This window comes from Ambystoma mexicanum, chromosome 5p (genome assembly GCF_040938575.1).
Source record: "Ambystoma mexicanum isolate Mex_15411 chromosome 5p, UKY_AmexF1_1, whole genome shotgun sequence".
NCBI classification, from domain to species: Eukaryota; Metazoa; Chordata; class Amphibia; order Caudata; family Ambystomatidae; genus Ambystoma; species Ambystoma mexicanum.
In genome coordinates, this window is record NC_090930.1 from 410,140,488 (window position 1) to 410,155,329 (window position 14,842).

The window sequence follows — 14,842 nt, forward strand, 5'->3', positions numbered from 1 at the left end:
GGGTCTGTAGCAGATACTCTATATTTGGCTGATAACTTCTTTTTAACCGCCGGGATAACCTCAGGAGTTTCCCAGTTAGCCAATATTTTTCTTTGTAATGCAGCGTGAAATGGAACCACAGGATCCTCCTGTTGTCCTTTAACTAAAATGTCTGTAAGGTCACCCTGTTGGAATACAGGTGAAGGTGTAGACCAACCCATGAATTCTATAATTCTTCCCATTAAAATTCTGTAAGGGGTCTCGGCATGTTCCCCTGGGTCTGGTTTGGCATATTCTATTTCTGGGGAAGTATCTAACCCACTTGCCTCATGTAAAGATTCTCGAAGATCCTTTAACCTATTTTCCTCAGAGGTAAATTCCTCTGGTTCAGGTGTTGCAGATCCAAAGGGTCTTTCTTGATCCGAATCCTCCCCTTCCTCATAAATGGAAGATAAAGGTCTGAAATGATCAGACCTTGGAAATGGCTTAAATCCCATTTCCAGAGCAAGAGGGCTAAATTTGTCATAATTGGTTGAGAAAACGTCAACGTCGTCGACGCAGATGTTAAAGGCTTCGAAAACACTGAAAAAGGCGTCGAGAAGATGGGAAGAGGCCTCGAAGAACTCGAGAGGATCGGAATCCTACGCGAGGTTGTCGATGACATTCTCGACGTCGTGTTGGAGGCCCTGGGTATGACCACTGGCTGTGAGGTAGTGACGGCCGTGGGTTTGTTCTTTTTCGTCATCGACGTCGGCATCGAAGACGGCGTCGATTCGATCGACCTATGCGTCGATGAGCCCTTCGATAATGGCGTCGATGACGCAGATTTATGCGTCGAAGGGACTTTGGACGATGGCGTCGATGGCACAGTGCCATTGCTCGAGGGTTCGTGACGCTCTCGAGTAGTTTCTTTCGCCGGGTGCAACGACTCGCGGCGTTTCGATTTTTTGGGTCTTTCACCCAGGGTATCACCCTCAGCTGTCTTTGAGGGGGTCGAGGCTGCTTTCTCGAAGACGCTAAGCATCCTTTTACGGAATTCCTCCCACTCAGCCTGAGAGCTATGTTTTGTTGGGCAGGTGACTCTTTCCGGAGAAACAGAAGAAGACGAGGAAGGAGATCTTCGATGTCTCTTACTTGAATGCTTGGATCTCGAAGAGTGGTGGGAACCGCTTCGAGACCTAGAACGAGAATGTTTCCTGTGTCAGCGAGGAGACGAATGTCTCGACTCCATCGAGGAAACTTTCGAAGGAGTTTTTACTGTCTTACCTCTCTCAAGCTTCCCCTTACGCTCCTTCAAGGCTTTCGCCGTCATGGACATGCAGTCCTCGCACTCCGAACATTGGTGCTCCGATCCCAGGCACCACAAACAGATACTCTGAGGATCTGTCAACGACATTTTCTTTCCACAGTCTCGAAATTTTTTGAAGCCGGACCGTGGAGTCGTCGGTTCGGATGAGGAAGCCATCGAGTAAGAGTTGGTATTCTCGAGGAATAATGAAGAATATTCTGACTAATGAACTGAGCAAAGCGATTCTGAGGCCCACGAAGCGCGGAAAAACAGAACTGAGCAACGGACGCTGCGCGAGTCTATTTATACACATGATGACGTCGGCGCCTTTACGGAGGGTGTCGAGGGACATCAGCTCGAGGGACGTCGACGCGCAGCGCCCTCTACTGAAAAAAAATTCCGAGGCCAGCAAGCTGGAGATGATCTATCAAGATAAGGAATACGTCGGAGGACACAATCCCTTCGAAGTATGAATTTGCAAACAAGGCCGTTTCTTTCACCGATACTAGGTAAACCATAACATGTTCACTGTTTGTTATTATATTGTGAAACAGTATGGTGACAAGCAAGGGTTTCAGATATTAATAGGGGATAATGCAATACCCATCAGGTGTGTTTGAAGTGCCCTTTGCATTGGATTTACAGATGATTGCCACGCTACATTCTATTGACACTGAACACCAACTGTGGGCCTATTGTGAACAGCATTTTAAGAGTCCATGTATGAATACCCTACAATTGCAAGACAGGCATTGCAGCTCTTCACACTGATTTGTTTGATAAGTATAATATTATGCTGCATCATCCATGCTAATGTATGGATGACAGCAGTTGCTTTAAATTGGATAATTTACCGAAAACAATATCTGCAGGGATTACAAACAAATGAGCATAAGTGGACACATGCAAATAAAGCGCCACCCACCTTGTGAGCTAGGAACGGAAAAAGCTCAAAGAAAAGACATTCAATTATATGAATGAGACAAAAATGGAAATACATCATTACATTGAGATTTTGGGCCACACCAAAGTTGTAGAGTTGTATTATACTGCTGCAGAATATGGAAAACAAAGACAAGTCTCAGTAAGCGGATGAACAGGATCATATTACTCACATGTAAAGTTTCGGATCGGCGATGAGCGCTTCCATGGTGATGTGCTGTTCCAGCAGACTGTATGCCAGGATAGGCATTGAGGTGAAGCAGATGTTGTACATCGTAAGATAAGCCGCATCATAGAGCGGCTTGATCATCAAGGAGTAAAATAAGAAAATAAGGAGACATTTAAAATCAATTCAAACTTACAGGGCTTGCCTGATTCCTTTCAGTGTTATACACAGTAAACCATGAAGACATTTGAACTGGAACAGCATAGTTGCAGAAAAGCCAAATTAATCCGTTTATTAAATTCATATTTTTCTTAATTCTGAACAAAGTCAATAGTTCACAAAGCATGACCCTGAGCTAGGTTTCGAGACAAATAAAACAAGGGACAACAGGGTCCTTTGGCTGTGTCAGCATTTGCCATTTTGGATTAGCATTAGCACCTGTGACGAGGTGCAGCAGCCAATCAGGTTGCTTGAAGCATGAACTTCATTAGCATGTACCAGCCTGCAGGTCAAGGAAGTAGTCAGCCGCTCCTTGCCACAGACCCGCCTCGCAATCCAATCCCTCTTTTGGAAAAGTCCCATATCTCTGGTTTTCTCCTGCATTGCTCTCGAGCCTTACACTAGCACGTTTTCGATAGTCTTTGCATTCATGGAATAAAAACTGAAAAAGGAAAGGCACAGCCTAGGGACGATTATGAAGTTGAAAACTAATAATACGTTTTCTATTCTTCTGCACATTAGCATCCGTGTTTCTCTATTGATCATACGTATGCCAATGGGGGATATCATCGCTTGATTAGAACAAGCACACCACCGTTTGGAATGAGAGACAAAGGTCTGCATGTGGCATGATGAAATAATGATAATTCTTAACCACCCAATCAGAAACCCAACTGTCCAAGCCTCATTACTAGCACCTGCCTTTTTGTGAGCAGTCAATCATATTTCTCCAAATGTGGTTTGCATTCACCGCTCAAGGCCTGCACACTGAGCAAGTACTTAGCAGATGCACCAGCCCACGCAGGGGGCGCTAGAGGGGCAGTTGGCATAGCGGGTTGCCCCTCTGCCCCCCCCCTTCTACTGGACTCACCTACCCCTCGCTTAAGGGGCGGAAGTGCGCTTTGGGATCTTACCAATAGTTTATAAGACGCAATACAAATGCACAATAACATAACATATGTGCTGTTACTTAGAGGAGCAGCACATAGACACCATAACAAACACGTTGGTGACTTGGGCAGAGCACAAATCATTGCTGCACACATATCACTGCATTGATCTGTTACGGACTACAGTCTTCCCGGTGACACAATGAAGCCTGCTTTCCTAATCAAGGTACCAAGTCCCACTGAGGAGCCATTTGGAAGTGGTTGGCGCGTTAAGAAAATGAAAAGTTCTTTGATGCAGAGTGGATGCATTTAGTCCATGTCACAAAGAAGCCACTAGACCACTTAGGCAAGAAAATGTCATTTAACTTTCTCAGGCATGCGCCATAATCAACAAAAAAGTAATATACAAAAAATAAATGTTCTGGTGTGTCAAAGAGCCAACCCCTCCGCCCGGCCCAAGAAACAGGGCTGAATACAAAGACTAATGTGCCATATACCTGCTTGGCTGAAGGTAATGCTGGAACCTTTCAGCATGAAAAAGGAAATGAGGATATCTCTTAAGAGGTAATGCATACTTAACCGGGGTGAGTGGAGGACGTTGGAGAAGCAGAGAGTATCATACACTAGGGAAGCCTCCAGACGTGAGGCGGACCAGAGAACAGTTGCAGAGTCTGTGACTTTCAAAGAGCAGTTGAATGCCTGAGGGAGATTCTGGAGACCAGGCGTATCCAACTACGGGAGAACCACTGTACTGCAGGAAAGCAGAGTGGTGCTGCAGGTGGTGGCGATAGCACGTCTCTACCGTGGTGGGCAAATTGAGAATGTGGGCCATCCGAGAATCTAACTGGAAGATTGAGCAGCTTCCAAGCAGTAAAGCCTTTGGTACGGTTTAAGGGAAGCCGAGAACGGGAGACCAACGAGCATGCAAAATGAAAGTTATTGGGAAAGCAAGCACCTTCCCAATCACCAACTGTGCATAGGACAGAAGGACAGCCAGAAACAAGAGAAGGAGAAACCCAGTACCAGAGATGAGCACCCAAGTGACCGCAAGAGCCTGTAATGTTCCCCTGCCTGCAGAGGGGTAACAGGGAGTATGGAAAAAGAACGGGGTTACTGGGGCAATGGAAGACGAGAAGAGGAACGTGTCCCAGTACTCGCAAAGAGTTACTTAATATAAACCTATGGAACTGGAACTGTATAAAGCGGGGAAGCAGGGACGTGAATAATACTAGATGATAAGTCTATGAAGGTTCCAAAGCAGAAACTAATGACAAAGGGAAAGCAAAGCACTATATAAGCAACAAGCTGCAGTAAGTTTGTCAGAACAGAAAGTGGCAATAAAGAAATAATCCATAAGTGGGGAAAGAAAGTAGGCAGAAAACACAACCAAGCTGAGATAACCTGGATCAATAGACTGTGGGAGGTCTAAAACCTCCAACCAACAATTGAGAAAGTATCACAAACAAGGCTGACCTAAATACTTGGTTAAAGAGAATATCAATGCCAAGAATATTTTAAAGGAATTACAAGAATAAGTCAAATAAAGAGAGCTTATTAATAAAGATTCTGCTAGATAAATAACAACCAGAATAAAGATATTTATATAAAGAAACCATCGGAAAGACTGATACATCAGGAGAATCAAGCCAATCTCCTGGAACTGTTTAAGTTTAGCTTATTAGTGGTATGGTCAGGATAGAACTAGATTTGGATGGAGGCCTTCTCTTTCTTTGGGACTTCCTGATGACAGACTGGCACCTTTAGTTCCTTTAGATGGGTAGGGAAACCACTTTAGCATAAGTAAAGCTATGCCGTTCTCTTATTTAAATAAAAGTAATTTGGAGAAGTCCTCCAAGAGTCTGACTCCTCCTTCCGACACACTGTGGATCCCATTCATAAGGGTAAAACAGATAGAGATTTACCTCCTTTGCTTTTTGTGATAACATGGGCAGAGAAAATGCTATACTCAAGAGGGTTGTGAATGTGATTCACTAGAAACCCAAACTGCAAAGTATAACAGCTCAAAACAGAGGGAATGTACAATAAATATATATAATTGAATGTGCAAGAATAACCTAATAGAACACACTGTAGAAAACCAACCCCTGTGGAGAGAACATAGAATATGGAATAATAGAAGGTCCAGAACTATGGGTAATAGGGAAGTAGAGAGAGAGAGAGAAAAGGCTGGAATCATATCTCCTTTGAAAAAAAGCAACACTAGACCGAAATGACCTGGCCAACCGCCGGCCCATTACGAACCTCCAGTTTATTGGCAAAATCTTGGAAAGAAATAGTTGCTAAACAACTACCCGCCAGAATCAATCAACTATACCTCCCAGTCAGGGTTCCATCCCAAGTGCAGCATTGAGACAGCCACCTTCCAGGTGGTGGATGATTCCAACCAAATCAAAAATGGGTGACTTGTGCCTCCTCGTCCTCCTTGAACTTTGGGCTGCATTTGACATAGTCCACCAAGGCATCCTCCACGCCGACAGGTTGGGATTCTCTGGCACTGTCCAGAATTGGTTTACTCCCAGTATCCTGCGGTGTCCCCCAAGGCTCTATCCTTTCACTGATCCTTTTAACCTTTACATGGTGCCTCAGCACACTCCTCAAAGACTCTGATATAGCCATCCACCAGTACGCAGACAATACTCACTTATACATGAGAATAAAAAGCATACACAACATCAGTCGTCTTTACAATTACCCAACCACCATCCAGTACAGGATGACAACTACCTACCTCAAACTAATCCCAACAAAGACTGAATTCATCCTCATCGGTCAATCCTGGCTCAATGATATGTGCCTAGAAGGATTTAATCCCCAAATCTCGGATTAAGTAAAATTATTAGGCTTCACCATTGACATTAGTCTGTGCTTACAGGTGCACAGAGCCAAGAAGGCCCAAATAGCCTGGCTCCAAATCACCACCCTTCACAAAATCAAACCCTTCATCCCGCCAAAGGATTTTCAGACCGTAGTGCAGGTCCTTGTGGTTTTGCAGATCAATGGGGGAAATACCCTTGTCACAGGGTTCCAGTAGCTCACTTGGCTCCCCTAAACGCAGTCCACCACGTTGCAGCATATCTTATTACGGGTGTGTGAAAATTTGATTAAATCACCCTGGTCCTACGCAAACTATATTGGCTCCCTTTCCAGGCCAGGGAACTGTTCAAGACTGCATGGATCATCTACAAGGCAGTCATGAGAAGCAGACCGGCCTCCCTACCAACTAAGCCCCACATAGCTAGAGGCGCGTGCTCATTGCGCAGCAAATTGACCAACCGGCTTGAATCACAACTAGTCTACAAAGAGAGGCCCTGCAAACAATCATTCTATCATGCACGCATACTCTGGAACCCGGCATCGGCACGGAAAGCCCCTAGAATCGTCCAATTTTGAAAACCTCTGAAAAAGGGGCTTTTTCAACAGCACCTGGCCTTGTACTACTCCCATGGATGCACAGAACGCAGCTCACAGTACTGCACTTAAAAGATGCCAGCCCAAACGCTGGCTATGCAGACTTGTACAGAGCGCTCTGGTACTTTCGAGATCCAGCTTTAAACAATAAAAGTCAATAATTAACCACAAGGATTATAAAAACGATATGTACTTTAGTGAAAAGGGTTGAATGGTGACTACCCATTCTCTAGGGACCAAAGATGGACCAAAGGGCCATAACCAGTCATTAATTCCTTTTGCTGGTCTTGCCGATTCTACGGGGAAGAACCAGAATTCTAGGTGCTGTTTGTGGGGTTCGAAGCAGCTTGAGTGCGCCGGTTGCATTGGTCTTGATGGGAGCGATGTTGAGCAGGGGTCAAGCTGGACATCACTGCGGTTCGAAGGGATGCTTTGAAGAAGGGTGGATCATGAGGGCCAATAGGGCCAGTTCGACATCGAAGATGCTGGTGACTTGATGCACAGTTTGAGTCGGGCAGTTCAATGCGACGTGCAATGGTTGCAGTTCAATAGGCCTTCAGGTTCAGTTGACTGGCAATGAAAATCAGCAGCGAGGATGGATGAAGGCGGCAGATGCAACGTGGAGCTTCATAATCAAGCTGAGGCAATGACTCGAAAACTATCGCGGTGCAGCAGCAAACTAGTTTGAATGTACAGTTCAGTGGTTTGAACAGAGAGTGATTGACAAAGGCAACTCTGGAGGGTGTTGATGGTTTGATGTGGTCAAACGGGCTCGAAACACAGCTCAGATTGGTTTAATAGAGGGGAATGCAGGATATCCTGTCTGTCTTGGCTCTCGGGCGCTGTGAGTCCCTCTCAAGGGTCACAAGGGCAAGTGTAGTCCTTTTCCTCAGACTCCCAATGCAAGGCAGGCTGGTGCACACTTCCAGGGGTTCTTCATCAGAATGAGGTCCTGGACAGCAGTGTGACTAGCAGATGTGCATTTCTTGTTCCAGCAGCTGCTTACCCCCGAATGTGCCCTGGGCATGGGTGGGGAACAGAGCTCGCCTCTGCCTTGGACACTCAGTCTTCATCTCACTAGTGGAGGCCTTTGGAAATCAACTTTCCAAACAGAGGTCCAACGAAATCCTTCCTTAGGTGTTTGTTCCAAAGTGAATCTGAGAAAGAGCGGATTGTCCCTTCCTTTAAATGCACACGTCTCCAGGTGATTGGATAAAAGCAAGCCTGCTTTTAGGGTCCAATCTCTGTTCTAGGAACAAGTGGCATTTGGAATCTGACATCACGCCCAAACTGATTTGTGTTAAAGGAAGTGGAGGGGAAAGGAAGGAAGAGAGAAAACAAGATGGTGGAGCCTTCCTGTAGCTGGTTTGAGCTCCCTCCGTCTGAACTAATCCCACCCCAGTCATAGCATCAGAGGCTCTTTTGGTATGCAGCAGCCTAGTGTATCAATATCAAGTCTTGCTGGGAGCAGCAGAGATGGCCTGGCTTGGGGAGAGCACAGATGGGCAGACAGTGCGGACACGTGTGATGTGAAATAGAGGTGGCTTGGGTAGTTATGAAAGATGCCATTCACCTTACCCTAAGTCAGGTATGACTTATAGAAAAAGGTTTAACATGCCACTAGGACAGCAATACTAATAACAATGGGGTTTGCCCCTGTGCTGCAGTGACTTGGCTGCCACAGCAGCTGTCAAGGGGAGACCTGTGGCCCAAACCTGCTCTATGCCACGGGAGAGCAGGGGCTGCAGATCAGGACACTGACTCAGTCAGGCACAAGTGTACACTATGTTCTTGGCATGGAATTTGGGGGAAGCGGGGTGAAGGAGGGTCTAGTCAGCAGACAACTCTCTCAGAGAGAATAAACTGCATCATTTTAGATTCAATAAAAATAAAAAACTACTTCTTCCACACCCTTGCCAGATGACAGTCTTCACAGTTCATTTTAGAAAATATTTGTAAGGTTAATTAACAACGTCAAAAGGCTTTGATAGCATCCGTTTGGCTAGCATCATCACATGGATGCAGTGCTGAGGTGCTAGGCATTACTTGGATACAAGGACCAGAAAATGTTTTGCCAGGTCACCAACATCAACAGGATATTTCGGAGGTTACTCAAACCTACAAACTCACAACTGCACACAAGTTATTGGGTGTGCGGGAATCCGAGGATTCCTCAGAGAAAGTGATTCCATCCTACTAGGTTATACAGTAATACGGCTCATAATTAGGCCAAACGTTCGGTTGGTTTCCATAGTCAGCCGATATAAAAGTTTGTAATACAGATTTGGTGGAGGATAACTGTTTCTGCAACTGTTTACTTTGTAGGATAACTGTCTCATTCCCCGTTTGTTTGGTGGTGTTTCAGCCCCGGTCAACATTTCTTTGCTTTGCTCCTGCCTAACATTTTGCCAGGCATGATATCTTCCCCATTTCGTACATGCCCTGCTAATCCTGTTGTTGCATTGGTGGGAGGGGTCTTTAAGGACAATTTTACAAAATGTCTTACTCTCATTTGGGCAGAGGATCACGTGTTGAAGGTGAGATGATGGGAGGACCAAGTAACCCAAGTGCACAGCTTTGATATAGGACAAAGATGTGGCCATTGTTAATGATTCAGAGGAAGTTCAACCAAAGTATTTGAAAAAAGTCTCTGGCTGAGTTTTTGGTATTAATACACCTGTATGCTGGAGGGAAGTTTTTTTGCCCAGCTAAGGGACATTATTCCTGTCAAGGATCTTGCATCCAAAACCAGCCAATGTAGTGCTACAGTCTCGGTTCCCTGAATATATATTCTTAGGGGGCTAATGTCTCTTGTCCTGGCAGGAAAAAGGAGGTGGTCTCTCCTGCAACTGGTATTGGTAGTTTCACTCCCTTCATTGCAACTATCTCCTGCCTAAATAAATGTCAAACTTATCAGTGCATTGTGCACAGGACCTTCATTTGAATATCAGAAAGTCAATTTATAATCAAATGTTTGTACCAAACTAAGCATAAAAAGTCATGCTGCTACCACACTTCTCATTGAAGTTGCTCATCGAAGCCACCTTTGCAAAAAAACAGCTTGTATGCTGGTCACCTTTCATTCTGGATGCAGACGAGGCACAATTCCATTCTCCAAAACAGATAAGGGCCTTGGACTGTCAGCGGAGCTCATAGTGTGGTTATCAGAAAAAGACAAATATCTGTGGGTGCAGCTAAAATGCACATCTCACCCTAGACATCTTAACTGTTAATTGGTTGTGTTTCTAGGTCAGACTATTGTCTAATTTATCATAGTTGTTTCTACTTTTATCTTGGAGGTAGTGGTGATTGAAGCTTTAAAAGTGAACACCGGTGGAATCCTGGCTGCTATCCCCTTCTGCCTTTGTGATTCCCTTTGTGTCTACCTGGTAGTGTGATCCACGACATCAAAGGGTGCCAATTTAGGGAGGATTTTTGTACAGCACGCAGAGGTAAGAAAGTAGCATATGTTAAATCTTTCTGCTGAGCAATCTCAATGTTCACCTCAAACAATCAGCGTGTGTACCAACACATTCTAGTATGGGTACTGCACCTGCCTTTTATTGTTTCTCTTTCATAATGTACCCTGTACACCACACAAACCTGCTTGAATCTTCTAACGTACATCCTTTCCCTTCCATTCCAATCAGTAGTGTGGAGAACCTGCTCCTGGGTTCAGCCTGCCCTCCTCTCTCTGCCTCTGTTACAGTCCAGCTACAGTGTCCAATCTCTCAACTCTGTCTCTCCCACACTCTCTATCGCCCTATCTATTCCCCATCCATTTGCCTTCATTCCAGCCCCCACGACTGACTCCAAGCTCTGCCTTCCTGTGATTCTTCACTCTGTTCTCTACATAAGACAGCGTGGGCCACTACATTATTTTCTCTGACCGTCTTTCTATACGCCAACATGTGGCACAGTGACATGGAATGTGCATTTGAAAAGTAGGATAATCGAATTTTAAATATTTTATGGCATGTTTGCATGATGTCCATGTTTGGGCCAGCTGTAAATATATCCTCATCAAATTAGACTTGCGTGGTAAATAAACATGAGCATCCATTCCCCTGAAATGTATATATATATATATATATATATGTGTGTTTCTATACAAGCAACTTACCTGTTGTGAGAATCCACAAAAGAATTGGTACAAAAACTGAGGTAAAATGAAGCAAAGATTCTGAAAGAGAAAAACAAGAAAAAGTAAATTTCAGTAGCAGTCCAATTTTTTTAACAAAATTGGAACAAACACGTTTTACATGATCAACAGAAATTACAGGTAGACCATAGGGCGTCTGTGTAAAGGGTCTACATCAAGTATTGAAATATCACTGAGCCTTAGCCAGAGGGAAGCCCATGTTTTCCTACAGGCATACCGTTCCTGGGTGGCAAACTTACTTGCACAGGGGAATGACAGTACTATGGGTACTGAAATGTTCAATACCGAAACAGCAGTGATTTCCCCATCACAACATGCACGAAGAGCAGTGAACAGTGAAAGAAAAGCAGGAACCAACAATGACATGTTTTGGCACAAAATACACTCTACGTAACCTCTGACCTGTGCCTTAGCCCTCTGTCCTCCTGTTCTGAACTGAAAAACATGTGTACAGGTGGGCACAGTAGCCTTAAAACACACAATTATGCCTGTTGTTTCAAATGCATTTACATACCAAACAAAACCAGACAGCAGGCACCATATTTCTGAAATAGGCTCCCATTAAGATGGCAAAAAGGTATTAAGTCTTGTATTAGAAATGTAAACATATACATCATATATTAGCTACTTACAACTTTGCCTGCCATATTGTTACTGCAACAGGCTGCAGAGAAGGGGACACATACCTGATTCAACAGGGACAACCCTATAATTAGCCGCTTGTACCAGCTGTGGGCAAAATATGGCACTAAACTGGCAAGGGTACTTGGGATTTGCAATCACAACATCTGTTGGGCCACAGGTTGCCCACTACTCTACTATGCTGTTCCTTTTCAAATATAACACATCCAGTCTTTACTTAACCTTCTGAAACACAGGGCCAGATTATGAGTTTGGATGCATTACCTTAGGTAGTATCTCCAAACTCATCTCCAGTTACCACATGCAGTAAAGTAATTACTGGGTGACCAGGTGTCCGGAAAGGTTTGCAAGATTCCAAGTCATGTGAGCCTTTCAGTTATTGCCTATTTTGGAGTCTGATACGACCCCAGGCGGTCTGGTAATTACCACAAAAGCAGGTGGAAAAAGAGTTATGGTAAGGAAACTCATAGTTAGGCAGATTGGAAAAACTCCTGGTAATGGCAATTTTTGTAATGGTAAATGGACGTTTTTAATGCTAATTAACGACTGTTTTGCCATTAACGTCAAACTCATAATCAGGCCCTCATTCTACATCAAAAACAACTGGGTAGCTTTCAACCAATTATGCTAGGAAAAATCAAGGGGTATCCATCTATCTGTATCTATAGGTTTCTTATATTGCACCACTCGCCGAAGGCCTCAGGGCGCTCACACGACATAACAACAAAGAACAGAAAAAAGAAGCAGACGCTGGCTTTCATGAAGTATGAAATGATAAATCTAAATACATATAAAGCATTTGGATATAAATTTATATGAAAATATGCCAATTTGAAATCCCTACCTTATAAAAGAAATACTGTACAAGGTGAGCTATTCTCACATAGTATAAATGCCCGTGTGCTAATAGTAATTTCTTTAGGTGCTTAAACTTTGGGATGGCATAGTCACTGTTCCGTGCTGCCTGACGACCTTCTTTTCCTTTTATACCTAGGAAAGAGAGAGAAAATAATGTGTTAAACCTTTAATTAACAGCAGGGCCAATTGAAGGTGTATATTGCTGTAACTTTCATGAACCGTCACTCCCAGTACAACTTGATGCTCATCAAGCGCCAAGAGTTTCTTGCATGTGACATTTGGTGCCATTTTTCAGTGTCACAATCAAACTACCCACATTTTCCCATAACCAAATATATACAAATTGTGGTGCCAGAGTGACATTTATTGAATTAAATTACACATTCTGAAGGGAATTGACATTAAATGTGTAATATACTCTTTGACCAGAACTAATCTGAGTAAATGAAAGATAAATCTGCATTTGTATGCATCAATTCCACTCAAGTTTTTCTTAAGTATGATACATGGTAAGTAGCACTAAGCGGGCAAGAGTACAGATGCATATAAAAGGAACATGTTTCTTTTTCATCTTTAATAGTTACAGGTAAAGAAAGAAATGAAGCATTGGGCATTCCTCAAAGCCCTTAATGGCATCCATGTGGATCACCTTCCCAGTACAGATTCACAACGTCCTCTCTTTAGGATCCCCACTCCCCCAGTGCTTGCGCTGCAGCCACCATTCTACATTCATCAACTAGGAAGACAACCACACATCCCCATTCCTAGGACAGTGAACAAAACACGCCCCATCATTTGTGAAATCCAGTACAAGACATAACATTGCAAACATTCATTCCCAACGCTCACTGGCAAACAAATGCATGCACAGAATACCACGACCCATCCTGGAACCCAACACAACGAGACAGACATTTAAAAAAAAAAACAGCATGATCATATAGAACATCACACATCCCATTTGCAGCAGAAACACATACATTTCGAAAATTATAGTAAAGTGATTCACAAGACAAGAGAGCAGTCAACAAAAATCTGAAGTGCAAAGAAGCAGACACATTGTATGGCATGTAGACCTTTGCAAAACATGTTGCCGATATATGGTGAAGATGTTGGTTAGTATAATAACAGATTCAGGTGTTAGGACACTTACAATAGCGTGTATCTTTAACAGCAATTGAAACTAGCACAAGCATACAACCAACAGATGGTGTTCACTCTTGTATTATAAAGGACAAATAAGATATATCACATACAAGAACAAAATACTAACACAGGGTAAAAACTCCAAGCCTGGAGATACCCAGCAGGACTGTGTAATACACTCATGGTCACCAGAGTCTAACAGAAAAGGCCCTTGTGTTACACTCTCACAGATAGAAGAACATATTACAGGGTTATAGCCCCCTCCCACAACCAATGCATAGAACACTAAACATGTCACGCACGGGTGGGTTCTTAGCAGTCACATAATCTGTGTACAAGAAAGGCCATAGAAATGGACCCCTGTCAAATGAGATTTTGCCCCAGCTTCTAAAACTGCAATGTTATTATGGATAATAAAGTATCTAATTATACAATGAAAAAGAATATACTAAACTCCCACAGAATGCACAAAACCTTCTTAGTGTGTAAACTTGTAATGGCATTTGCAGGAACCGAAAAGAGAAAAAAGACCGATACCACACGTTTCATCCACATATTTCACAGCAAAGAGGCACATGAATTCCCACAAACTAACTATTAGATCGGCACTTACTATTCCTGGATGCCTAATTAACCTACTTGCACCATATTTTTCAAACAGTTGCACAGAATAATAGCAGTTGAGCCTTTCAGCATTTGCCTTGTTATTTGACTATTTTAACACCAGTTTGTCTTCCAAAAGAACAAATTACTTACCTCTCTGTAATGTTCTTTCTGATGGATGTTCCTCCTGAGGATTCCTCATCACCCTCCCTACCTGCCTCTCTTGCGGGAAGCTAGTACACCAAAGAGGGCCTCGCTTTCAATGTCACCTTCTGCTTGGAAAAAAAATAAATAGGGAGGTAAAGCAGACAACACCTGTAGCTCACTCACCCCGTCTCGCAGAAGTGATAGCAAGCAGGGCAATCACCTTAAGGGCACGTGATCTAATAGAACAGGAATGAAGGGGCTCAAACGGAGCGTGCCCATAAGAAACGCTGAAACTAAATTCAAATCCTGTGTTGGAACCACAAACTGGACGGGAGGAAACTGGTTACACAAACCCTGTAAGAACTGCATAA

The 14,842-nt window shown here is 43.6% G+C and overlaps 1 protein-coding gene across 3 annotated transcripts in view; it reads right to left on the bottom strand.

Annotated features, from left to right (window-relative positions):
- ATP11C (ATPase phospholipid transporting 11C) overlaps window positions 1-14,842 on the bottom strand; it is a 1,508,462-nt gene that overhangs the window by 245,801 nt on the left and 1,247,819 nt on the right. For all 3 annotated transcript variants that reach the window (XM_069612799.1, XM_069612797.1, XM_069612798.1), the window contains exons 22-24: window positions 12,562-12,707; window positions 11,037-11,096; window positions 2,383-2,510 (exon numbers count right to left, since the gene is read on the bottom strand). In XM_069612799.1, coding sequence (XP_069468900.1) covers window positions 2,383-2,510; window positions 11,037-11,096; window positions 12,562-12,707 — 334 coding nt within the window. The remainder of the gene's footprint in view (window positions 1-2,382; window positions 2,511-11,036; window positions 11,097-12,561; window positions 12,708-14,842) is intronic.